The following is a 27792-nucleotide window of genomic DNA, read 5'->3' as shown; positions in this document are numbered from 1 at the left end:
GGAGATCTAGATGGATGGATAAAGCCTTTAGACAGAGCTTCCTGAATATATTTATCCATGACTTGCTTCTCAGGAATCGAGTGTGCATATAGTGTGCCCTTGGGTAATTTTGCACCTGGAAGCAAATCGATGGCACAATCATATGGTCTGTGTGGTGGAAGAACATCAGCATTCTTTTTAGAGAACATATTCTGAAAATAATGGTATAAAAGGTGACAATTCTGGAGGGTAGCAAAATGGAGACGACCTGAATTGCCTATACCGGCAGAGACGAACACCTGGATGCACATCTCACCAGACTGCCAGTCAATTTGTGGATGTTGGATTATGAGCCATGGCATGCCAAGGAGCAATGCAATATATAAAAAATGAAGGACCCCTACCGAAAGATGGAGAGACGGGGTTAGTAAGCCTACTGGGCCATTGGATAAAGGAGTTGCGTCCACCCCGCAGATGGAAATTGGGTTAGTTAGGATGCCTGATGGAGTTCCCAGTGTCTCAAAAAATGAATAATCCATGAACTTTCCAGCTGCTCTATTGTCCACTGACAGTAGTAGATTTCTCTCTTCCAGGTAATTGAATAAGTGCAGGCACAAGGACTGAATTTTTTGGAGAAATGGATTCTAGGCCTAGATGGAGCTCCCCGGCTGATCTAGACCTTGCCTTTTCCCTACTTGGATGGACAGAAATGAGCAGTGTGTCCTTTGCCTCCACAGTGCAAGCAGGGACATAGAGTCTGTCTGCTGAGCTTCTCCTCTTTGGACAGGCAGAAAGCTCCGATCTGCATACGTTCCGTGGTGACAAAGTTGGAGGGTCCTTCTCCAACCACATTCTCTTATACAGCAGTCGATATGGATGGAAAGAAGCATGAGATCATCCAAGGACATCCATTCACCGGATGCTGAACCTGAATATCCTTCATTTGTTCAGAGAGCCCAAGACAAAATTGTTTACATAATGCAGGATCATTCCATCCTCTATCAATGGACCATTTTCGGAACTCTGTAAATATTCCTCTGCCACCTTTCGTCCTTGCTTAAGAGAACGCAGATTAGCCTCCGCCACGACCGCTTTATCGGGATCATTGTAAAGGAGACCTAATGCCCCATAGAAAGAAAGCATTGACTGATTGTAAGGCAGCATGGGTAGATGATAATCTGAATGCCCAAGTCTGAGGGTCACCTTGAAGTAAGGAAAGAACTACACCTACTCGCTGAGCTTCAGTCCCAGTCAAAAAAGGTTGAAGACAGAAATAGAGTTTTCAATTATCTTTGAAATTCAGAAACATATTGTGATTGCCAGAGAAGTGGTCTAGGAGGTTCACTTTAGGTTCTCTGACTGGGGTTATCGCATAGGAAGAGTGAACATCCTCAACTCGCAGGGATAGTTCCTGAACCTTTTGCATGAGAGGTTGTATTTGGGCCGGCTATAATCTGGGTTGGATTCTGACCTGGATTCATGTCACTCTATAATGTTGCGGTCTCCTGGGACTCACCGTATAAGACATCTAGAATCTGACTAGCGAGGTGTTCTGCCAATAACAGCTGCCCGCTGTTTCCTTAGAACTGGAAATGTTCACCAGTACACAGGCCATGTTTTTTTATTAAAGATTATAGCCATTTTACATAAAAATTCACATAAAAAAACTCACCTAAAATAGAATAAATAAATATTTACATTCCAATTTCTCGGAACCATAATCATAACCGAAAAAGTAAACAATTTCCCTCTTGAGTTTAATTCACTCAAACCAAACTTCAAATTCCACATAAACTTAACCCTCAACATAATTTATATATTAGCTCAAAAACTCCCTGCCCCTGTTCCTGTCTCCCCTCCCTTTCCATTACACACTCCTTCCATTCCTTCACACACTCACTCATTCTCACTCCCTCCAACACCATGCATTCCACCCATACATTCACTCATTTTCACTCCCTCCACCACCATGCATTCCCCCATACATTCACTCATTCTCATTCCCTCTACCACCATGCATTCCCCCATACACTCCCATTCGCTCACTTAATCATACAGATACACCATCCTTTTATACCAAGACAAACGAAACCAACAATTAAGGGAAATGACTAGAGGATACTTAAGCCCTAAAAATGTATGCAAGCCTATTCTAAACCAAAAATCATCCAATTTCCTTCAAGAAAAATGTGAAAAGACAGTTAGCCTTTAAAGATTGAAAAGGAGGAAATCGTCCACCACCCACTAAGTGGGTTTCAGCTGATGCCATAATCGGGAACAGCTGATGGTGTCTAACCATCCTCTCTCAAATTCCCTTATCAATTTCACCTTGTGCAGAATTAGACCCACCACCTCTCTGCAGAGAAGGACTTTACCTCTCAATGATACCTGGCACTGTGCTTTCCATACGTGATACTTAACTGCTAAGTTAACTATAAAAATAGTGCTCAACTCAAAATCCCCATACTGTTTGAATGAACCATAAGCCCATTCTGGGTAACTCAGTCCCAAAAGACAAGGGATACCTAAGGCTCTGAATACTGCTTTATAAACGCCCACATTAAAAGGACACTGAAGAAAGAAATGGTCCATGGTCTCTTCCTCTCCTAGACATTCCGACCGTGGACAACCATGATCATCGGGACTTCTAAACTTCAGGTTCCCTCTGACATAAAGACTCCCTTAGAAGGAGAGCCAGGCAATGTCTTTAAATTTCAAAGGGATCCTCTGAGAGTTAATTAGAGATAATCCCTCTGAACATATGTCCTCTGGGCAATCCCTCAGGTCCAATGGAACATGGAAGTGAGTTTGTAAGACCCTCTTCCCCAACTCCTTCCTATTGAGATCTCTTATCTCCCCCACCTCCAAACCCCATCATCCTATTACCCTCAAACACTGAACCACAGAGATCATGATGTTGCCTCTCCTTGTCCGGAGACTTCTCACTTGGCCACCATCTAACCATGCTACAAAGAAAGGGGACACCCATTCTCTGAAACCATCTACCTACCGAGGAAGGGGGTCTCTAAAAAGAGGCCACCAATGTTTATCTATAGAAAGGTTGTTATAAAAAATACTACGGGGTTCACCATATCCAGTCCTCCCTCTGCCCTCGATTTGTAGGTTATGCATCTCTCTTGACCATGTTCATTCTGTTACCCCACAATAATAACAAAAACAAAGAACATATCCTGGACCACATTGATTTTGGCAACAAACACACATACTGTAGCTGAAAACATTGGGATCAAGTAGGTTTTGCACAAGTCAACCCTTTCCTTCAGAGTGAACTTCCACACACTTCAGCTCTTTACTGTCCTGGTTGCATCCTCCAGCTTTTTATCCCAGTTTGCACTGACATAATTACTTTGATCAAATTGGATGCCTAAAATTTTTATCTTGTGGCTAGCACTGGGGAGGCTGTCCAGGAGGCAAAATTCTCCACCTCCCTCCCCCATCCAGAAAACTTCACACTTTTCCTGATTTACAATGGAGCCAGAAGCTTCTGAACAGTCTCTGATCAGTTGGTCCACCTCACTTGCCTCGGATGACAGAAACACAGTGACGTCATCAGCATAGGCTACTACCCTCAAAGGCAGGTCTGGGCCCAACTGCTCACCCTCCACCATGCCACTCTTAACCCTTCTAACAAAAGGATATATTGCAAACATGTAGAGAAGCGGGCTCAGGGGTCACCCTTGACGAACACCAGAGTCTACCAAGAAAGTAGGCCCTACCCAACCATTTACAAGTGGGAAGCTCTCTGCCTTCTTGTATAATATACAAAGCCAATTAACCATCCACTTTTTTGATTCCATACCTTTCCAGTAAAGTCCATAAGTACTCTTGATTGACTTGGTCAAAAGCCTTAGATTGATCCAATGCCAGCAAATACTTGTCCCACTTCTCAGCCCTACACCACTCAAACCAATACATAAGTGGCCATCTGGTCTTAAAACTTGAGATTGAAGAGGCTTACATGGCTATCCTAGGGCCAGTGTTAGTTGTGCGACTGGATGGAAACACAGAGTCAAATTATGGAATACTGTATGCCCTAGTTGAACAACGGCGGCAATTGGCCTGAGATACGACAAAAGAGTTGAGGTGCAGCTCTGAAAACCAAAGTACTGTATGACTTAGACAATCGACTTGTGGCCTCAAGAGCAGAGATGCGGCTAATTAACTGAGGTGCGGTTTTGAGAGCTGAGATGTGGCTTATGAGCCAAGTTTTGGCTTTGAGAGCCAAGATACTGTGGTGTAGTTTTTAGAGATGAGCTGTGACTTTGAGAACAGAGTTGTGACTGGTGAGCAAGGAAAGTACTGGCTGTGGTGTGGCCTTACAGACTGTAATACTTTCCCAGCTTACCAGCTGAGGTGTGGCTGGTAAGCTGGGAAAGTACTGGTTGTGGTGCGGCCTTGCAAACTGTGGTGTGGCTCTGACAGCCGAGGTGCGGCTGGTGAGCTGGGAAAGTACTGGCTGTGGTGCAGCGTTGCAGACCAGTACAGTGTGCACATGGCGTAGGAGCAGAATCCTGAATGAATGACTGGCGAGCTGGAGAAGGAGAGACAACTGGAGCATTGGTAAGTGACAAGGCACGTTGGCGACTTGTAACAACCACTGTATATTTTTTGGGGGTTTTAGATGTCCTGACTTAGACCCTCTATGCCCTTGAGCATCGGTTTCAGTAGAAGACGTTGAAGGACTTGAGTAGTCATCATCATGACTGGTGAGAGCAGCTGCAGCTACATTACTTGGTTGCGCTTTTCTAAACTGATCGTTATCCATTTTTCAATACACAGATCACTGCATGGAGTCACAGGGCTTATAGATGCACGTGAAGCACACTAGCGTAAAGCGCACCAAACAGTGCAAATAACAGAACTACAGTATATTTTATTTTTCTGTCTTTGAACTTGCAGCTCGGGTTAAACTGAATGGATCACAGGGCTTATAGTGGCATGTGAAGAAAGCACACTAGGGTAAAATGCACCAAATAGTACAATTTACAGCAGAATACATCGCAGCATAAAACAGCATTCAGCATGCCCTCTATATACAGTCACTTTATATACAGCACAGCCAATTGTGAGTCTGGAGTCTCAGCACAGCCAATACAGCAGAGTATAGCACAGCACAAAGTAGTGTGCAGTATGCCCACTATATGCAGTTACTTTAGAGTACACCCACTCGTGGACATAGCACAGCCTTAGCTAATATAGCATAGTATAGCACAGCACACAGGAGCAGCAGTGTGCCCCCTATACAGTACACAGTCACTTTAGAGTATAGCCACTCGTGGACACAGCACAACCTGAGCCAATGCAGCAAAGTACAGCAAAGCAAACAGCAGCATGCATCACAGTGAAATGGCACCGAGTCCCAGCCTCTGTGCCTTCTATAGAATCAAAGTCCTGTGATAATCTGACACCGGGATGATGACATTCGGCCTCAAATCCAAGTCTGGGTGGGAACACCACGGTTCGGGTGGACTCAGATCCCCAGTGTTCGGAGCTGTTCAGATTCCATGGAATCCGGACGACTCATCTCTAATATATATAGGTTGATTGGTTACAATGGGCAACAACTCCACTTCTAAAATCCTGCACTTTAGTAACTATAATCCTATAGTAAGTTTCTATAAAAAATATAATAGTACTCACTGTTTATCAAATCAACTTCCTGCTGACCATACGCCACAATGCCTTCCCTTCCTTTCACCTATAAAGAGAACTTATTCATAAGATACCAGTTGAGATGTTTCCAAAGCATCAGCACTGCTAATAATTCAAATATAAACAGTATGTAATGCAGCTACAGCGCTCAACAAACAACAAGGGCTAAATTGACTAATCTCCGTGTTTGGCCCAATTTGCATTTTCTGGAGTATTTTTACTTTTTTACAAACACAGGAATTTACTATTGAAAAACGGGGGGTATTTGCTTTAAATTTAGAGGTGAACATGGCCAATTTAGAAGTTAAGCTGCACCCGTACATACAACTAGATATTAATATACCCTCATCTGAACACGGCAGTAACTTACATACTGTAGATAGCAATACAACACTGGAATTTACCAAAAATTATTATTAAAATCAGTGGGGGTATGGGTGCCAGCCGCCCGCTGGCACTTGTATTTCTACAGCTGCAAAAAGACAAGCACGCTAGCCCCTGTAGTTCCACTGGAAAAAAAATTGCCAGGACTGGTTAAGGATCCTGGGGCTGGTTATGCTTTTAGAGGGGTGGGGGGGGGAACCAACATCATTTTAAAAAAAAATATTTAACCATTTATTCACTTGCAAACACATAAGCAGCCTGCACATATCTCACTGATATGTGCAGGCTGCTTATTCGGGAGGGAAACATGGGAAGGAAACAGTGGGATTAAACATGGGTAGGAATGATCACATACACCATCGGGATCCTGACAAATATGGGAGCTTGGTAAATTCCCAATTTTCTTTTTGCACCGATGTTGGAGTGATTACAATCTCCGTTGCACAAGCACAGACCGCGCAGCCTGAAAGTGGACATCTCACCATGGAGCACATAGGGAAGGCTGAGATTAGCAAGAGCTGCATCACCAACCTCCTCTGAATAAGACCCTATGTACTGTTATTGCAAGATGTGGCCAAAGAGCTGGCTCCTACTAAGCGCAACTAGTATGGTCAGAGTGAGTGACAGGCTGTCAGCTTTTGGGGTGGTGACAGGGGGGTCAGAAATACGCAGACGTGTCTGTCCTGGGCGTGCATAATTTAGCTACTGTGATTGCATATGCAGCACAAGAGCCCTCTGCATGTGAGGAGACTTAAGCTGGTAACACAAATAACAATGTGTACCCAACCGATGTCGTGAGCGGCGGGTCCCAGCAGGGGTCCCGGCATCGGAAAGTGCATACTACAGTTGGCGTGAGAGTGGGAGCCATACTGCATTCAGCCACATGCCCCCTGCTGACGATATCACTCGTCGGACCTGAATGCAGGTCTGCTGGGCGATGTGCGATGGGCGCATATCATCAGTAACATAGTGGGTACATGTTGGCCGATGTGGAGGATATATTGTCTAGTGTGTACCCGGCATTACAGTATCGGCGACTGGTCAGACCTGTTGTAAATGCTGCCTGAGTGGCCGATGTGCATAGCTGGTATCGATGTTTATGCAGAAGAGCGATGGATGGATATGAGACAGCAGTAGTGGACATCTTTATCCCGGCTGAGCTCTGTCAAGCATTTCACTACTGGATCAGGCACAAAGTCTATGGATGTTAGTGTTACTAAAGTAGGCAACATCCCTTCTAAGTAGCCTAGCGAAGCACCAAAACTAGACATGAGCAACATCATTACACAAGATTCAGATTTGGGGCCATATTCAATTAGGAGCGAAAAGTCAGAAACTTTGGAAAATTTTCGCGAGTGACGTCATTTCGCCAGACGGAAAGTTTCCGCCATATTCAATTCCGGAGATCTTTCACCGGTGTGGAAAGTCAATGCAATGTACCCGGCAGAAAAGTTTTGCCTATGAATAGCAGGCGGAAAAAAGAGCAGAATTGGGGTTTAGGGGTGCAGATGTCCGTAAACCACTCAGCAAACTTGGGACAGCCCCCCAAAGGTAAACTGTGTCAAAAAAAAGTTTCAAAAAAACTTAACACCCCAAAAAAGTATTTTCAATTTGGGGACGAAAAAGACCAAAGTTGGGGGACAAACGTAAAAACTAGCAAAATAGGGGGGACCCAAGTATGCGCCAGGTGTTTTTAAGATTGCAGGTGCTTGCGGCAGGTGGATTTTTAAAGTTTTTTTAAAATTTCACATTAGCAACTTTTAAATATGCTAGCACCCATTTTCATGTACCCCAAATTTGCTGGGAATAGTTATTTTGATGAAAAAAGATTGCTAAATGCTATTCTTCACCCCTTGTGCAAAGATGCGATTTTGAAGCTATTGACACTACTTAAGTACCCAAATATGTTCAGCAGGGCTATTCGGGGACTTCTATAGTGATCCTCAAGGTTAGTGCATCATTTGGGGGGTGGCAGGCTGATTTACCCATTTTTTGACAGTACTTACTGCATGTTGAAGTATCGCCGACACGACTTTCTGCCACCTTTCTAATTGAATATGGCGAATAGCAGGGGCGCGCCCGATACTTTTCCGCATACAAAACCTGCGATGTCGGCGAAATCCTCACCATGCAGTGGAGGCATCCACTAGGAGGTTTGGACAGGTGATTGCACGATAACAACGTCGTTATCGTGTAATCGCCCGCAAATCGGGCATGTAAATGTTAAAAATGGCCAGCGATGCGCATGCCCGCTGGTCGTTTTTAACATCTATCATCGCCCGAACATGACGGACAACCTGACGACCGTCATCAGGTTGCCATGTTCGGGGATGATGGATTGTGCATACACTGAAAGTCTGAACGTTCAGTGTATGCACTTCACCCCTAGGGGGACAACTGCACAATTACGATGTCATAATCGTGCCGTCGTCCCCACATCTAGTAGTGGATATGCGGCTTTAGGCTGGGTACACACACAAAGATTTTCTGTCCGACAATCCAACTAGTTGATTGGTTGGAATGATAACCTATGAGAGTAACTGATTATCAGCAATTTGCTCCTAAATGCCAGAAAACAGGAAAATGGTTGTCAGAAAAGTTTGTTAAATGTTTGATCTAAACAATTTGTTCAAACAACAGTTTTGTCCATTTTCCGGCGTTTGGGAGCAAATTGCTGATTGTCGTTTGTTTTCATACCTTTCCAGATTTTCATTCCAACCAATCAACTAGTTGGATGGTTGGACAGAAAATCTTCGTGTGTATACCCAGCCTTACACTGATCTCTGACTGACACCAAAGACATCTGCTCTGTATGGGACAATGCGTGACTGTGTCTCCTGTATTCCTCTGGTCCTGTCACACTTACAATGTAATAGAAAGATTTAGTGGCGGGTTTTGTGGCGGTGCATTCCTCCGCTTCCTTTCCTCCCACTATGTATTCCACCTCAATGTTGTGGTTTTGGAAACAGCTCAGTTGTCCACGGGGAGCCTTTGCTTGCAAGAAGCTATTAGACTGAGAGTAAAACCGATACGCAATGTGTTCAGCATATGGATAATCGACATCAAATAAGTTGTTATTGGTGTAACACTGGTCATTATCCTGGTAACTAACCTGTAGAAATGAAAGATAAATCGAATTAATGCATTAAAGCTAATCTAACAATAATCTACTGTTAATTAAGAGCTAATCATAATCTACTGTTAATTAACAGCTAATCTACAGTACTATTAATTAGGAGTTCTAGTTTTACTGACCTTCTTTATATGGTATCTCTACACTACTGTACATAGCACTTTTCAGAGACAAGTGAAGTATAAAAAATAGCAAACCAGCCGTCTGCGCTACAGGGGAGGGGCAAATAAGGAAAATGTAAATATACATTTATGGTATTTTCATTTAAACCATACAAAACAAGAAAAGAAAAAGAGCCACGTTCAGCACAAGTCTAATGATATATATAGAATCTAGGTAAACCCCTAATATCTAGTAGAGCAACAAAACATGTTGTGTTGCATTGTTTGAAGGTGGTGCTATCACTGACAACATAAGTGAAGATCAATGATGGGTAAAGAGGGAAAGGGTTGTCTGTATTTGATGCACAAAATTAAAATATAACTTTTATTAGTCTTTAAAATATGTATATCAATGATACAGTCCATGAAATATTAAAAAACAAAAAATGTAATTAAACTTTGATATAAGTAGGAAAAATGTGATTAAAAATAGATTTTCTGTACCAATACAGGTTTGTTTTAATGTTTATCTGAGATATATAATAGTATCCTGGACATCTATATGTTATTATTTATTTAGTATATTACAGCAAATAATTTTTTAAACCAAGTCCCACTCTGTCAGTGTTATTTCAAACATTAATTATAGTACTGCTTTAAATAAAGTATGTATGTATCCACATAATATAACATAATCAAGTATATTCAGAGGCTGTAAGAAATGTAGTCTAAAGGAGCGTACAGACATAACTATTTTTTGAACGATTTGTCATTAACGACAAATCGTTCAAAATACCGTTCACTTTTTCAGCCCGAACGATGAACAACCAATGACCAAGCGCGCTCCCGCTGGTCATTGAGCCTTGCCGTCCATCGTCCGAACATCCCGTCCAACCTGACGATATTTGCAGGTTGGACATGTTCGGGTGCAAAGGAGGGAGTCCGGCACTGAATGATTTCAAATATGAAATCATTCAGTGTTTTGTGCTCAGTGTCATTAACGACACTGAGCACAAACTGCCGGGGACACGCGAGACGATGTTCGTTCAGGGAGCATCATCCTGTGTGTACGCACCTTAATAGGTTAGTAAGATATTTGTACATTTGATTCTCATAGTGAGATATAATTTTGGAGTAGCAGAAAACATGCCCTCCAGGGAGTGTGACAACTCTCCTGCTTGTCATGAAACTGCTATTCTAGATGCATATCAGAGCACACCCATTAGTATTTTTATTTTAAATATACAGATAGTATCATGCATATGTATAAATTTTTGCAGTACCAATATACCCCATATATAACAAATAAAGATTATACCTCAGTTCATAATAATCACTAATGGGTATACAATCATTTTCATGGATTAAATCAGATGGTAAGTGAATTATGTTACTGATTAGATGTAGCAAATACCCTTGTAGGTGAGGAAAAAATAAGATGATATAAATGATAAGTTCAGTGTGTTTAAGATACTATGGGCCATATTCAATTAGGCTGTGAAAAGTCGCCGATGACTTCATTTTCGCATGTTTGAATTATCCCCGTATTCAGTTTCAAAGACTTTTCGAAAAGTCTTTGAAAAGAAACGGGGATACGTTTTCACCATGTTTAACATGGCGAAAGAAAGTGCAGAATTGGGGTTTAGTGGTGCAGGCTTAAAAAAAAAAAGCCTGCACCCCTGGGAATAGCCCCTAAAAATGAATTGTGTCAAAAATAGTAAAAAAAAAATAGGAACACCCCAAAAAAAATATTTAATTTTGGGGTAAAAAAAAATAAAAAATATGGGGCACAAGTTTTTAAATAACAAAATTAATTCTGGCGGGGGGTTCCCAAGTATGCGGCAGGTGTTTAAAAGAATACGGGTGGTAGCGGCAGGTGCATTTTTGAAGAATTGTCAAAAATGCACTTTAGGGACTCAAAAATATGCTTGCACCCATTTTCATGTACCCCAAATTTGATGGGCATATTTTTTTTTTTGCAAAAAAACAACCTAAGTGCTATTCTTCACACCTTCTTCACAAGCGCAAAAAAGCACCTGCCACGGCTATTTAAAAACCCAACTTCCTTTCAGCAGCCAACACTGGGGTACCCATAGTGATCCCCCATGTCTGGACATCTTTAGGGAGGTCCCAGGACCTTTTCCCGAAAATTCCCATTTTTTTGCAATACTTACCTTTACGCCGCTCCCGTTTTCGCTCATTCCTAATTGAATACGGGGATAAAGCTGGAGTGCACCCGATACTTTATCCCCGTAAAACCTCTGATGCGGAGAGAAAAGTCCAGCATGGACTTTTCACTCCTAATTGAATACCCCCCTATATCATACATATATATGGGTCTGTCAGTAGTATAGTGACCAAGTAACATTCTGCATACATCTATGCCAGTGATTTTCAACCTTTTTTAACTTGAGGCACACTATGCAAGATATTAAAATTGCCAAGGCACACCATTCGGCGATGCGGCATGCACAACCTATGGAAAACATACATATTGGCTCCCACATATAAAAAACACACATATTGACCCCCATAGGAATAAAACGCACATATATTGGCCCACATAGAAATAAACACACATGAATTGGCCCCCATAGGAATACAACACACATACATTGGCCCCCATAGGAATACAACACACATACATTGGCCCCAGAGAAATAAAACAAACATACACTGGCCCCCACAGGAATAAAAGTCACATACAATGGCCCTCACAGGAATAAAACTCACATACATTGGCCCCCACAGAAAAAAAATAACATTGGCTGCCCCCAACAGAAAAAAAATATATATTGCTCGCTCCCAAAAAAAAAGAAAAAAAACCCACATTGCTACACATAAAATATAAAGTTAAATTTTTTACTGCCCCTACCTGTCCCTCGTCAGCAGAGTGCAGCGTGCAGGCAGGCTGGCTTGCTGGTGGCCGAGGGCTGGCTGGCGGTGCTGTTGGCCGTGGGGCTGGCTGTGCTGGTGGCCGAGGGCTTGCTGGCTGTCTGGCTGGTGAGGCGGGCAGGCGGGCTGACGGTGTTGGTGGAGCTGGTGGCCGCGGGGCTGGCTGGTGAAACAGGCATGCTGGCTGGCAGTGCTGGTGGCCCATGGGGCTGCCTGGGGAGGCAAGCTGGCTGACTGGGGGTGCTGGTGGCCTTCATGCAGGGCATCTCTAGGGGCTGAAGAGCTGGCGGGCGGGCTGACTGACTAGAGATGTGGCGTGCGTGACCTGTGATGTCACGTCGCCACGTCTGCATAGGTGATGGCCCGGGCATGCCTGAGACTCCCAGAAGAGCTGAGCACTGCCCGGACCACGGTATGGCAGATCTGACCGGCAGCTCTAACCGGTGGGTCTGACAGCGCGGCACACTCAACAACCGCTCACAGCACACTAGTGTCGAGTGACCCGGCAATCCAACCCTGGTAACTAGCAGGGTTTAACACGGGCGTAACCCGTGAAACCCTGCTGTGTGTACAGCGCGCTCCTTGTCACGATGACCTGGAGCGTGCCACAAGCCGGCCGTTTGATCCGGCTTCAGTGGCGCTTGGAGATGACGTCATCTCCAAGCATCCACTTCAACGCCAGAAAAAAGCCAGGTCTATGCAGACCCGACTCCGGTGTGAACGGCGCCGACTCGGGAATGTCCTGGGTTGGCTATCCGGGTCTGATCCAAATAGGAACCCAGTACCAACTCCGGGTCAGACCCGGAATTTAGGTGGAAAAGGGGTATTAGTATGTTCAGAGGCTGTGAGAGAAATTAGTCAGATATTGGGCCTAATTCAGACCCGCTCGCGAGCACTGAGCGCTTGCAAACGGGTCGATGTTGCCCAAGTGTGCATCCGAACGACGGAGCCGGCTCCATCGTGCTTGCACGAGACCCGAATAATGGGGGCCAAGCCGTCGTTATGGGTCTCGCACCAAAGGGGGAGCTGTCGATGGTGATTGACAGCATGTCCCCTTTGGTGGGCGTGCCAGGGGCGTGGGTGCCCAGACAGAGGCGTTCCCATGGGAACGCCTACCGTCTGAGGCCGGCCCCACTGACATCACTAGTGATGTCAGTGGGAGTGCTTTTGGGTCTGATAGAGCCAAAAGCACTCCAGGGCTTGCGGCAACGAGACCCTACCGCAAGGGTCTCGTTGCAAGCCCGATGGTCGCGATGGTCTTGACCATCGCGACCATCATTTTGGCCGCTCGGTATAGCTGTGGGTGGTCACCCACAGCTATGCGAGTGGCCTGGAGGCCGCTCCAAAAAGGAGGAGGGACGGCCCTGATTCAAAGCTAGCGCTCTGTCAGAGCGCCCGCCTCTGAATCGGGGCCACTGACTGTCAGATAAAGTAATGCTGGGCATACACACTACAATTATCTGTCAGATATCTGTCAAATCAGTCTGGTGGGATGGAAAATATGGTCCAGTTTCTAGTGTTTGGGAGCAAATTTCTATTGTTGTTTGCTCCCATACATTACCAGGTTTTCCTTCCAAAACATGCTCTCCAGGGAGTCTGATCACTCTCCTGCTTGTCATTAAGCTGCTGTTCTTAATTGGTATCAGAACACACCCATTAGCATTAGTCTGTAAATCCTGGTATGAATATATTTTTGTATTGTATATAGATACACAGGCATGAATTGATGTTGCATGAATGTTATCAAGATGACATGTCGCTTATTACAAATATATGAATAGTATCATGCACATGTATATAAATCAGATGGTAGGCAAATTATGCTACTAATACGATGATATAATGACAAATTCAGTTTGTTTAAGATACTATATCATACATATCCATAGGTCTGCCAGTAATATAGTATGAATAGATTTCTATATTGTATATAAGTATACAGGCATGGATTGATGTTGCATGAATGTTAGCAGGATATGCACCTATTTCAAATATATGGATAGTATCAAGCACATATATTTAAATCAGATGGTAGGCAAATTATACTGCTAATAATATGATATAAATGACAAATTTCAGTGTGTTTAAGATACTATATCATGCATATACTTAGGTCAGCCAGTGATATAATGACCAAAAAAACATTCTGCATACATCTATGCAGTGGGAATAAAGATTAATCGGTAACTAATAAGGGGTGTTCATAAAAAAGATTATTCTATGCTTCTATCTGACTATATATTATGAACCCATGAAGGGAGCTGAGTAAATGCTAAGAGGATTTAAGTAGGTCCGTTCGCATAGAATTATATTAATCTTTTATCATTACAGACTGTACCCATCAGCATGCCACCACTGAAAGGGTTTAGAATATACATTCTCATTTGGCTTCTGATATCTGACTAACCTATTAGACTACATTTCCTACAGCCTCTGAATATACTTGTTTGTGTTATATTATGTGGACACATACATACTTTATTTAAAGCAGTACTATAAGTAATGTTTGAAATAACACTGACAGAGTGGCACTTGGTTTAAATAATTATTTGCTGTAATATACTAAATAAATAATAACATATAGATATCCAGGATACTATTATATATCACAGATAAACATTAAAACAGACCTGTGTTGGTACCAAGTAACTGTTTTTGATCACATTTTTCCTACTTCTATCCCACTTTAATTATTTTTTTTGTTTTTTAATATTTCACGGACTGTATTATTGATATACATATTTTAAAGACTAATAAAAGTTATATTTTAATTTTGTGCATCAAATACAGACAAACCTTTCCCTCTTTATCCATCATAGATTTTCATTTTAACCTAAAGAAGTGCATGAATACTTTATTATGCACCTACTCACTGTACCAATGACCCAAGCTAATTACCCCAGTTATATCACAATATATACGAGAATGGTTCAATAAATAAAATAACAAGACCTCTCATTGTGTAAATCTATTCAACTCTTACATATACGTATAATCAATAGTATGTCCTTGGCACAGATTATTTTTCCACCTAGTCCCCATACTTGTCTAAGCATTTGTCCCAATGGTACACTAATGCATCTATCTCGGCATGGAAGAAATCAGTGTCAAGCGCCTGAAGCCAGATCATTGCGACTTACTGAACTTCACTGTTGCTTGCGAATCGCTTCTTCAATGGTCCATAGAGATGGAAATCACTCAGTGCCAGGTCAGGGCTGTAGGGAGAATGGTCCAGTACCTCCCAAAAACTAGAGCTATAACAACTCATGCATGTGGATGGCTGAGTGTGACCTGGTGCTATTGTACATTAATACGATGTCGTTTTCAATGAATTGCCCTCTGCAACTGGCTCACTCTGTCAGAATAGCGGACAGCACTCACAGTATCTCCCTTGGTGGGGAAATCAACAAGAAGCACACCCTTGTGGTCCCAAAACATGGTCGCCATGACCTTCTTTGCTGATGGGGTTGTTTTGAATTTCTTTGAAGGTGGGAACAATACATGTTCCCATGTCATGGATGCTCGCTTCATCTCTGATGTCACATGATGCACCCATGTGTCATTGCCTGTAACAATACGCTGCAGGAACTGCACTCCCTCCTAATGGTACTGTGGACCTGATTCATCAAGCAACGCAAGTGAGAGAACGCATGCACTCGGCCGATGCTTTCGTTCTGCACATGCATCACACTGCGCGTGCATGAACAAGTTGCTGTGCACGGTTAGGGTTCTGTTAAAGTACGCAGGGAGCCCACAGAGACTTCCAATGTTGATTGACAGGAAGTACCATATTTTGGGTGGTGAGGGGGTGGTCGGCCGAACGCAGGCATGCCTGTGTGTTTGCATGCCGTTACCAGGTCGTGCATAAATTACACACAGTGGCACCACAAGCTGCCGTTCACCACCCTGCGTGCAAGATTCTCTCAAGTCCTGCAGCAAAGTTAGGTCTACCCTTAGCTTTTACCAGCTTTGATGGCACTGGATGTTTCCGATGTTTACACTGTCAATCACGGCAGAGGTGGGCGGCTTTATGTTTTGCTGGGTGTCTGCTTCTTGTGCTGCGGTCTGCGTGCGTATGCATTGATTAGCATATACTCGCAGTAGCTGGGTGCGTGCGTCTGCTAGCGTGCTTTCCTTGCTGATTCAGGCCCTGTGTCAAATGAATGAGAGACAATCCCGTCCTATTGGTTTTGTGACCTGATTCGGTACCCAGCGTGATCACTTTATCCTGTAGTCCAGTTGCTAATGAACGATGTTGTGCACAGCACCCACCAGTGGTGTAAGTTCATCCCAGATGCCCGGAGGCAAGTTATAATTTGGTGCCCCCGCGTGACAGCCGCTGACACTATAATGTAGTACTTTGCACGCAGACAGGCTATAGATAGACAAAGGAAACTGCTGATGGTCTGACATGGAGCTCTCCACTAGATTATGATGGCTTCTCTGGTGCCGGGAAGGGGTGCCATGTATTGGGCGGCCGTTATGGTACAGTCCAGGTACATAGTTACAGCCTTAAGAGGGATGAATATGTTGTGGACAAGGTGCCCCTTCAGAGCTGGAGCCCGGCGGCAGGTGCCTCCATTGTCTCCCATAGTTCTGCCCCTGGCACCCACTGAGATGTTCAGTTTGTCATCAATGTCACAAACTCAAATGTGTCTGTCCTCCTGAATGTCCTCCTTCAATGCGGCACAAATTGTCATTTGTGGTGGATGTGCTTGGCCGGCCATAGTGCTGCTCATCTTCAATGTCTGTCCAGCCGTTATCAAAGGCCGTGCCCCAAACCCAAACCTGTTTCTGTGATATGAGGTTATCACCATACACCTCAACAAGTTGACAATGAATTTAAGATGCTGATGGGCCCTTTACTCAGAGACATCTGTTCACACTACACCCCTCAATGTTTGACCATGTTTCTGCCAGGTTGGGTATGGGATCCCGGTGGTCGGGATACCGACATTGGCATCCCAACTGTCTGAATCCTGACACCCTTAGGTAAGAAAGGTAAGACTAACCCTTACCCCTAACCCTTCCTCCGCGGTGCCTAACCCTAACCTCCCCCCTTAGTGCCTAACCCTAACCCTCCCTCCTTAGTGCCTGGCTCTAACCTCCCCCTGCCTGGTGCCTAATCCCCCCCTAATCCCCGATACTTACCTTCAGGATTCCGGCGGTCAGGATTCTGGTGCTGGGATCTCGACGCCGTCGGGATTTCGGCGCTGGTATTTCAACAGTCAGCATCCCGCATGCCAGGATGCTGACTACATCTCATTTCTGCCAGCCCTGCCATCTTACAACTGATGTTGGTGTAACCCTCCCTTATGGGTTAATAAAAGTGCCTCCACCCAAGCAATACTGTGTTTTCTTATAACTATATAAGCTTGCTTGGGTAAGCCTACTAACATTATAGAATGGTTATATTCTCTATTGTGTGGTGTATGCAGCTTTTTTTACATTAAATAATAGTTCACACTTATTACATGTACTGGAATACATCACCTGAGTCGTTTTTTCCTCAGCTTCCGGTGAAACTGGATATCTTCTATATGCCTTCAGGTAAACTCACATAAGATACAAATGCTTTCCTATGTTTTATCTTAGATAAAATTATTAACAACATATACTTTTTCTATACATATTTGCTTTGCCATACACCATTTCATGAACATTTATGTTTATACATATTAGGGGTGTGCACCGGCCACTTTTCGTGTTTTGTGTTTTGGTTTTGGATCTGGATCTTTCTTCGTGTTTTGGATCTGGATTGGTTTTGCCAAAACCACCCTTCCGTGTTTTGGGTTCTGGGTTTTGTGTTTTGGATCTGTATTTTTTTTAAAAAAAGCATAAAAACAGCTAAAATCACAGAATTTGTAGGTTTTTCTGCTCCTATGCTATTATTAACCTCAATAACCTTAATTTCCACTCATTTCCAGTCTATTCTGAACACCTCACACCTCACAATAGTGTTTTTATGTCCAAAACGTTGCACCGAGGTAGCTGGATGACTATGCTAAGCGACACGAGTGGGCGGCACAAACACGTGACCCATCTAGGCGTGAAACTGCAGTGGCAGACAGGATGGCAGTTTGAAAAACTAGGCCCCAAACTGTACATAATGCAAAGAAAAAAAAGAGGTGCAAGATGGAATTGTCCTTGGGCCCTCCCACCCACCCTTATGTTGTATAAACAGGACATGCACACTTTAACAAACCAATCATTTCAGCGCCAGGGTCTGCCACACAACTGTGGCTGAAATGATTGGTTCGTTTGGGCCCCCACAAAACAAGCTGGCAATTAATGTGTCCCTGCACAAACTGGCTCTATGGAGGCAAGATGTCATCCTCATCCTCCTCATCCACCGATTCCTCACCCTCTTCAGTGTGTACATCCTCATCCTCACAAAGTATTAACTCGTCCCCACTTGAATCCACCACCACAGGTCCCTCTGTACCTTCTGGAGGCTGGTCTCCCTGGAAGAGCTGATAATTCATTTTGATGAACATCATCTTCTCCACATTCTGTGGAAGCAACCTCCTACGCCTTTCGCTGACAAGGTTCCCGGCTGCACTAAACACTCTTTCGGAGTACACACTGGAGGGGGGGCAACTCAGGTAAAATAGAGCCAGTTTGTACAGGGGCCTCCAAATTGCCTCTTTTTCCTGCCAGTACAGGTATGGACTGTCTGCCATGCCTACTTGGATGCTGTCACCGATGTAATCCTCCACCATTCTGTCAATGGTGACAGTATCATATGCAGTGACAGTAGACATGTCAGAAATTGTTGCCAGGTCCTTCAGTCCGGACCAGATGTCCAAACTTGGTCCTGCCTGCCCTGCATCACCGCCAGCGGGTTGCTTAGGATACCTAAGTTTTTTCCTGGCAGCCCCAGTTGCAGGAGAAAATGAAGAAGGAGCCGTTGACGTGTCACGTTCCGCTTCAGCTGACAGTGTGTTCACCAGCAGGTCTTTGCACCTCTGCAGGCTTGTGTCGGCTGGAAAGAGAGACACCACATAGGCTTTAAACCTAGGATCGAGCACGGTGGCCAAAACGTAGTGGTCTGATTTCAACAGATTGACCACCCTGGAATCCTGGCAAAGCGAATGAAGGGCTTCATCCACAAGTCCCACATGCCGAGCGGAATCGCTCCGTCTTAGCTCCTCCTTCACTTTCTCCAGCTGCTTCTGCAAAAGCCTGATGAGGGGAATGACCTGACTCAAGCTGGCAGTGTCTGAACTGACTTCACGTGTGGCAAGTTCGAAGGGCTGGAGAACCTTGCACAACACGGAAATCATTCTCCACTGCGCTTGAGTCAGGTGCATACCCCCTCCTTTGCCTATGTCATAGGTGGATGTATAGGCTTGTATGGCCTTTTGCTGCTCCTCCATCCTCTGAAGCATATAGAGGGTTGAGTTCCACCGCGTCACAACCTCTTGCTTCAGGTGATGGCGGGGCAGGTTCAAGAGTGTTTGCTGGCGCTCCAGTCTTCGGCACGCAGTCGCTGAATGGCGAAAGTGGCCAGAAATTTTTCGGGCCACCCAAAGCGTCTCCTGCACGCCCCTGTCGCTTTTCAGAAAATTCTGCACCACCAAGTTTATTGTGTGAGCAAAACATGGGACGTGCTGGAATTTGCCCAGATGTAATGCCCGCACAATATTGGTGGCGTTGTCAGATATCACAAATCCCCAGGAGAGTCTAAGTGGGGTAAGCCACTGGGCGATGATTTCCCTCAGTTTCTCTAAGAGGTTGTCGGCGGTGTGCCTCTTACTGAAACCGGTGATACACAGCGTAGCCTGCCTTGTAACGAGCTGGCATTTCTGAGATGCTGCTACTGGTGACGCTGCTGCTGTTGCTGCGTAAGGTGATACATCTACCCAGTGGGCTGTCACAGTCATATAGTCCTTAGTCTGCCCTGTTCCACTTGTCCACATGTCCGTGGTTAAGTGGACATTGTGTACAACGGCATTTTTCAGGACACTGAGGACACTTTTTCTGACGTTTCTGTACAGTCTCGGTATCGCCTGCCTAGTGAAGTGGAATCTAGACGGGATTTGGAACCGGGGACACACTACCTCCATCAATTGTCTAAATCCCACTGCACTAATGGCGGATACCGGACGCACGTCTAACACCAACATAGCAGTCAAGGCCTCAGTTATACGTTTTGCTTCAGGATGACTGCTGTCGTACTTCATCCTCCTCGCTAAGGACTGTTGGAGGGTCAATTGTTTAGTAAAAGTAGTGGTGTTCCTACTTCCTCTCTGGGATGATGAACGACTCCCAGCAGCAGCAACAGCAGCAGCGGCAGCAGTAGGCGTAGCAATGCAGGATCCTCCGGAGGAATCCCGGATAGGAGAGTCAGTCATGCCAGTGACATGGCCTGCAGGACTACTTCCAATCCTAACTAAGGAGGAAATTGACGAGGAGGGAGTTGACGGTGTGGTTTGCAGGCGCTTGGATACAACAGGACAACGGGATTTAGGTGTCCCTGGACTGCTTACGGTCTTAGCCAAAGTTTCTGAACTTGACAGTAACTTTTTATGAACGCGCTGCAGGTGCCGTATAAGGGAGGATGTTCCTAGGTGGTTGACGTCCCTACCCCTACTTATTTCACCTTTACATATGGTACATATGGCAAGACAGTTGTTGTCCGGATTTGGATAGAAATATTGCCAGACCAAAGAGGTGGAATGTTTGGTCTTCTGCCCAGGCATGACCGTGATGGGCTTTTTCATCCCACGGACAACAACTGTCTCCCCCGGAGCCTGATTTAAACAAACCACATCACCATCAGAATCCTCCTCGCCAACTTCCTCCTCAGCGCCAGCTACACCAGTATCCTCATCCTGTTGTACTTCAACAGTGACATCTTCAATTTGCATATCAGCAAGTGGACTGTGGGTGCTCCTTTCAGCACTTGCAGGGGGCGTGCAAATGGTGGAAAGAGCCACCTCTTCCCGTCCAGTGCTGGGAAGGTCAGGCATCGCAACCACCACCACACTTGGACTCTCCTTGGGGATTTGTGATATCTTCTTAGAAAGCACAGTTCTTCGCTGTGCTTTTGCCAGCTTAACTCTTTTGATTTTTTTAGTGGGAGGAGGGCTTCCATCGTCATGTGAAGCTGAACCACTAGTCATGAACATACTAGGGATCGACCTTAGCCGTTCCTTGCCACTCCGTGTCGTAAATGGCATATTGGCAAGTTTACGTTTCTCTTCAGCTGATTTAAATGTCTTTTTCAAGGTCATTTTCCTGAACTTTGCCATTTGGGATTGTATGTGCCCTCTACTATGACATTGGGCATCGGCCTTGGCAGACGACGTTGATGGCATGTTATCGTCTATGTCATGACTAGTGGCAGCAGCTTCAGCACTAGGAGGAAGTGGTTCTTGATCTTTCTCTATTTTATTTTTATCGGAGAAAGTTTGGTCCTCCATTTATGTTATATCGATTTGATATATACGTGCGGCTAAACACAGAAAATAATTTTTTTTTGGGTTTGGACTGGAGTGTACTTTGTGGGTTACAGCACCCTTTAACGGTCAAGCCAGCCGGCCCTTTACTTATGACACAGGCGCACGCTTGGCACTACTTTGCTGATGCACGTGCGGCTACTGCGCACACAATTCACAAACACAGAAAATAATTTTTTTTTGGTTTGGACTGGAGTGTACTTTCGGGGGTTACAGCACCCTTTAACGGTCAAGCCAGCCGGCCCTTTACTTATGACACAGGCGCACGCTTGGCACTACTTTGTTGATGCACGTGCGGCTACTGCGCACACAATTCACAAACACAGAAAATAATTTTTTTTTGGTTTGGACTGGAGTGTACTTTCGGGGGTTACAGCACCCTTTAACGGTCAAGCCAGCCGGCCCTTTACTTATGACACAGGCGCACGCTTGGCACTACTTTGTTGATGCACGTGCGGCTACTGCGCACACAATTCACAAACACAGAAAATAATTTTTTTTTGGTTTGGACTGGAGTGTACTTTCGGGGGTTACAGCACCCTTTAACGGTCAAGCCAGCCGGCCCTTTACTTATGACACAGGCGCACGCTTGGCACTACTTTGTTGATGCACGTGCGGCTACTGCGCACACAATTCACAAACACAGAAAATAATTTTTTTTTGGTTTGGACTGGAGTGTACTTTCGGGGGTTACAGCACCCTTTAACGGTCAAGCCAGCCGGCCCTTTACTTATGACACAGGCGCACGCTTGGCACTACTTTGTTGATGCACGTGCGGCTACTGCGCACACAATTCACAAACACAGAAAATAATTTTTTTTTGGTTTGGACTGGAGTGTACTTTGGGGGTTACAGCACCCTTTAACGGTCAAGCCAGCCAGCCCTTTACTTATGACACAGGCGCACGCTTGGCACTACTTTGTTGATGCACGTGCGGCTACTGCGCACACAATTCACAAACACAGAAAATAATTTTTTTTTTGGTTTGGACTGGAGTGTACTTTCGGGGGTTACAGCACCCTTAACGGTCAAGCCAGCCGGCCCTTTACTTATGACACAGGTGCACGCTTGGCACTACTTTGTTGATGCACGTGCGGCTACTGCGCACACAATTCACAAACACAGAAAATAATTTTTTTTTTGGTTTGGACTGGAGTGTACTTTCGGGGGTTACAGCACCCTTAACGGTCAAGCCAGCCGGCCCTTTACTTATGACACAGGCGCACGCTTGGCACTACTTTGTTGATGCACGTGCGGCTACTGCGCACACAATTCACAAACACAGAAAATAATTTTTTTTTGGTTTGGACTGGAGTGTACTTTCGGGGGTTACAGCACCCTTAACGGTCAAGCCAGCCAGCCCTTTACTTATGACACAGGCGCACGCTTGGCACTACTTTGTTGATGCACGTGCGGCTACTGCGCACACAATTCACAAACACAGAAAATAATTTTTTTTTTGGTTTGGACTGGAGTGTACTTTCGGGGGTTACAGCACCCTTAACGGTCAAGCCAGCCGGCCCTTTACTTATGACACAGGTGCACGCTTGGCACTACTTTGTTGATGCACGTGCGGCTACTGCGCACACAATTCACAAACACAGACAATAATTTTTTTTTTGGTTTGGACTGGAGTGTACTTTCGGAGGTTACAGCACCCTTAACGGTCAAGCCAGTCGGCCCTTTACTTATGACACAGGCGCACGCTTGGCACTACTTTGTTGATGCACGTGCGGCTACTGCGCACACAATTCACAAACACAGAAAATAATTTTTTTTTTGGTTTGGACTGGAGTGTACTTTCAGGGGTTACAGCACCCTTAACGGTCAAGCCAGCCGGCCCTTTACTTATGACACAGGCGCACGCTTGGCACTACTTTGTTGATGCACGTGCGGCTACTGCGCACACAATTCACAAACACAGAAAATAATTTTTTTTTGGTTTGGACTGGAGTGTACTTTCGGGGGTTACAGCACCCTTTAACGGTCAAGCCAGCCGGCCCTTTACTTATGACACAGGCGCACACTTGGCACTACTTTGTTGATGCACGTGCGGCTACTGCGCACACAATTCACAAACACAGAAAATATATTATTTTTTTAGCACTTGGGGGGAGCACCCCTGATGGACAGAGCACCCCCTGGACAACACTACAGCACTCCTTTAGGACTGGGACACTGCACAGGACTTTGGAGTGGACACAGCCCCTATGGAGAACTGACTGCACAACACAGTCCAGCCAGCCCCTATGGACTTTGAAGTAGTGGACACAGCCCCTATTAACAACAGCAGCACAGCACAACACAGCCAGCCCCTATGGACTTTGAAGTAGTGGACAACAGCAGCACTACACTACACTACACTACACTACACTACACAGCCCTAACTCCCACCCTCCCTCTTCACTGTCCACAGCCGAGTGAGAAAATGGCGCCGACGCGGGTACCTTATATAGGATCCAAAACCCGCGAGACTCGGAAGGCGGGATGATGACGTTTTGCCTCGATTTCAGATCCGAGTCAGGCGGGAAAAGTCGAGCCTGACTCGGATCGGACTCGGATCGGGGGGGCTCGGGGGGGTTCGGATTTCAGAAATCCGAACCCGCTCACCCCTAATACATATACACAGTAGTAAATGAATATTGTAAATAACAGTACATTTGACCACTCAAAAGTCACCCAGCAGGTGTAATCATTACTCACTGGCACATTTTAAAAGATCCATAGGTGGAGTAATTATTTCACTTGTGATCCTGTGAGGAGACCTGGAAAATATGCACTGTTTGTGGTCCTGAGGACTGAGGCCCTGATTCAGAGCCGGGCGCTCTGACAGAGCGCTGGCTCTGAATCAGGGCGTCTTTTTTTTTTTATAGAGCGGCCTCCTGGCCGCTCACATTGCTGTGGGTTTCCACCCACAGCTAATGCGCGCGGCCAGGATGATGGTCGCGATGGCCAAGACCATCGCGACCATTGGGCTTGCGACGAGACCCTTGTGGTAGGGTCTCGTGGCCGCAAGCCCCAGAGAGCTTTCGGTTCAAACAGAGCTGAAAGCTCTCCCACTGACATCACTTGTGATGTCAGTGGGGCCGCCCCCAGACGGTAGGCATTCTCATGGGAACGCCTCCCTCTGGGCAGCCACCCCCCCCTGCCCTGCCCACCAAAGGGGGTATGCTGTCACTCAACATCGACAGCATGCCCCCTTTGGGGCAAGACCCGGAGCGACGGAGTGCCCGTCGCTATCCTGGTCTCGTTCATGCGCACGATGGAACCGGCTCCATCGTGCGCATGCGCTCTGGGTCACCATCGACCCAGTTGCAAGCGCTCAGTGCTTGCGACTGGGTCTGAATCAGGCCCTGAGTTTGAGAACCTGTGAACTATAGTATACTGTATCTGTAGCTCCCAAATGTTCATACAGTTTGTTGGGTTTCCAAAAGTAGTACAGTGTACATTCCAGTCCCAAATCCTATATAACTCATAGGTTACTTATATTTGTAATCCAAAATATATATTTATATCCCTTCCAGTTATACTGTACTGCTATAATATATGTTATCTGCAGTGGCGGACTGGGCCGGGGGGAAGGGTGCCATCTGCCCCCGGGCCGGTACAATTGTGCAGCACTAGGGCCGCTGCTGTTGCGTGGGGGGATAAGGGTTTTTCCGGTCCAGTCATCGGACAAGTACCGATGACTGGACTGTAGTATGTTCTTTCCTCCTCCTCCACACAGCCGCCGGTGCCGTTGCGGAGGAGCTACTGTGCTGTCGCGAGATGATGACATCATCATCTTGCGACTCAAGTCTCTCAGGGAAGGGATAGCAGCGCTGGACCTACCTGGGTGGGCTGCCTGAGACAGAGTGACATGGCCTCCCCGAGTGTTTGAGAGACTAAAGCCCCGCATGCCACCCTGGGGCTGACAGGTAAGCAGCAGCTCTCAGCACAGTGTTTTACTATATATATATATATATATATATATATATAAATATTTTAATTAGTGTTTGTATATATATATATATATATATATATATTATACAGTGTGTATATATATATATATATATATATATATATATATATACTGTATACACACACCTGTGTGTGCCAATGCTCTGGTGCCCAGTCATATGATTACATTACACAAACACAAAAAGAAGGTAGCATTCAGAGACTATCATCAAAAAAAATCCAGTGTATTAAGGTCAAAGTGAGGCGACGTTTCGGGGTGCAACCCCCTTTCTCAAGTCAACACCACAGATATGTATTGGCTTGAGAAAGGGGGTTGCACCCCGAAACATCGCCTCTCTTTGACCTTAATACATTGGATTTTTTGATAGTCTCTGAGTGTTGTCTTCTTTTTGCGAGTGTGTGTGTATGTGTGTATATATATATAATATATATATTTTGCACTGCTTAGTATATGTGAGCTCTGTATATTGTAGGGTGCTATGTATGTGTATAGCATAATGCACAGTGATGTGTAGTGCAGTATTGCTCAATTTTGTGTGTAATGTGTGTAGCGTAATACTGCACTGTGCTGTGTATGTGTATACTGAACAATGATCAGTATATTTTTGTAAACCAATTGTAAATAAATACTGGGTTATCCAATATATTCAAGTTCAATGTTAATTACCCTGAGTGGCGGTAGACATGCCCCACAGCACAACACACCTTTCGATGGCATGCTGCAAGTAGCAGACTGGCCGTAGGCATCACCGGGAAGTTCCCTGGGGGCCGCCTGTTGGCTGGGTGACTTTTTTTTTTTTAAGATGTGGACTAGAGCGAGATGTCCATACTGCAGACTGTACATACACCAGCCTCTATATACTCCTTTGCTACAGCTAGTGGCAGGAACACTTCCATTGTTATTCTGACAGGTACCCCCTTCTGCCCTGTACTCTCTCCCACTGGTCCCTTAACCCCTGCAGCCTCTCCCCCTTCTCCCCTGCACTCTCTTACACTGTCCCCATTTTCTCATCTGTACCTGTGCCCCCTCCTCATCTGTACCTGTGCCCCCTCACCGCATGGCTGCGATCAGATTTGGCATAGATGGACGGTTCACATTCAACAACACAAAATTGAACCTAAGGATGGCAGGTAAGCACAAATTTCTGCTACTAAGGGGCATATTTATCACAATACGCATCTTTAAAGCGGATGCGATAAATATTTTACACCAAAGGCTCAATGTGTAAATTAGGGGTGTGCACCGGCCACTTTTCGTGTTTTGTGTTTTGGTTTTGGATCTGGATCTTTCTTCGTGTTTTGGATCTGGATTGGTTTTGCCAAAACCACCCTTCCGTGTTTTGGGTTCTGGGTTTTGTGTTTTGGATCTGTATTTTTTTGAAAAAAAGCATAAAAACAGCTAAAATCACAGAATTTGTAGGTTTTTCTGCTCCTATGCTATTATTAACCTCAATAACCTTAATTTCCACTCATTTCCAGTCTATTCTGAATACCTCACACCTCACAATAGTGTTTTTATGTCCAAAAGGTTGCACCGAGGTAGCTGGATGACTATGCTAAGCGACACGAGTGGGCGGCACAAACACGTGACCCATCTAGGCGTGAAACTGCAGTGGCAGACAGGATGGCATTGAAAAACTAGGCCCCAAACTGTACATAATGCAAAGAAAAAAAAGAGGTGCAAGATGGAATTGTCCTTGGGCCCTCCCACCCACCCTTATGTTGTATAAACAGGAAATGCACACTTTAACAAACCAATCATTTCAGCGCCAGGGTCTGCCACACAACTGTGGCTGAAATGATTGGTTCGTTTGGGCCCCCACAAAACAAGCTGGCAATTTATCTGTCCCTGCACAAACTGGCTCTACGGAGGCAAGATGTCATCCTCATCATCCACCGATTCCTCACCCTCTTCAGTGTGTACATCCTCATCCTCACAGAGTATTAATTCGTCCCTGCTGGAACCACAGGTCCCTCTGTACGTTCTGGAGGCTGGTCTCCCTGGAAGAGTTCATAATTCATTTTATGAACATCATCTTCTCCACATTTTGTGGAAGCAACCTCCTACGCCTTTCGCTGACAAGGTTCCCGGCTGCACTAAACACTTTTTCGGAGTACACACTGGAGGGGGGGCAACTCAGGTAAAATAGAGCCAGTTTGTACAGGGACCTCCAAATTGCTTCTTTTTCCTGCCAGTACAGGT

The 27792-nt window shown here is 45.2% G+C and overlaps 1 protein-coding gene across 1 annotated transcript in view; it reads right to left on the bottom strand.

Moving 5' to 3' along the window:
- The window catches only part of LOC148514828 (ovostatin-like), a 306413-nt gene that overhangs the window by 197182 nt on the left and 81439 nt on the right, over window positions 1–27792 (bottom strand). The window contains exons 13-14 of the mRNA XM_088480956.1: window positions 8903–9148; window positions 5641–5698 (exon numbers count right to left, since the gene is read on the bottom strand). Of these exons, the coding sequence (XP_088337082.1) occupies window positions 5641–5698; window positions 8903–9148 (304 nt within the window). The remainder of the gene's footprint in view (window positions 1–5640; window positions 5699–8902; window positions 9149–27792) is intronic.

This window comes from Taudactylus pleione, unplaced genomic scaffold (genome assembly GCF_031769625.1).
Source record: "Taudactylus pleione unplaced genomic scaffold, aTauple2 ptg000258l, whole genome shotgun sequence".
In the NCBI taxonomy this organism is placed as follows: domain Eukaryota; kingdom Metazoa; phylum Chordata; class Amphibia; order Anura; family Myobatrachidae; genus Taudactylus; species Taudactylus pleione.
The sequence above is the reverse complement of the archived record's forward strand: the minus strand, read 5'-3'. Positions and strand labels throughout refer to the sequence as shown.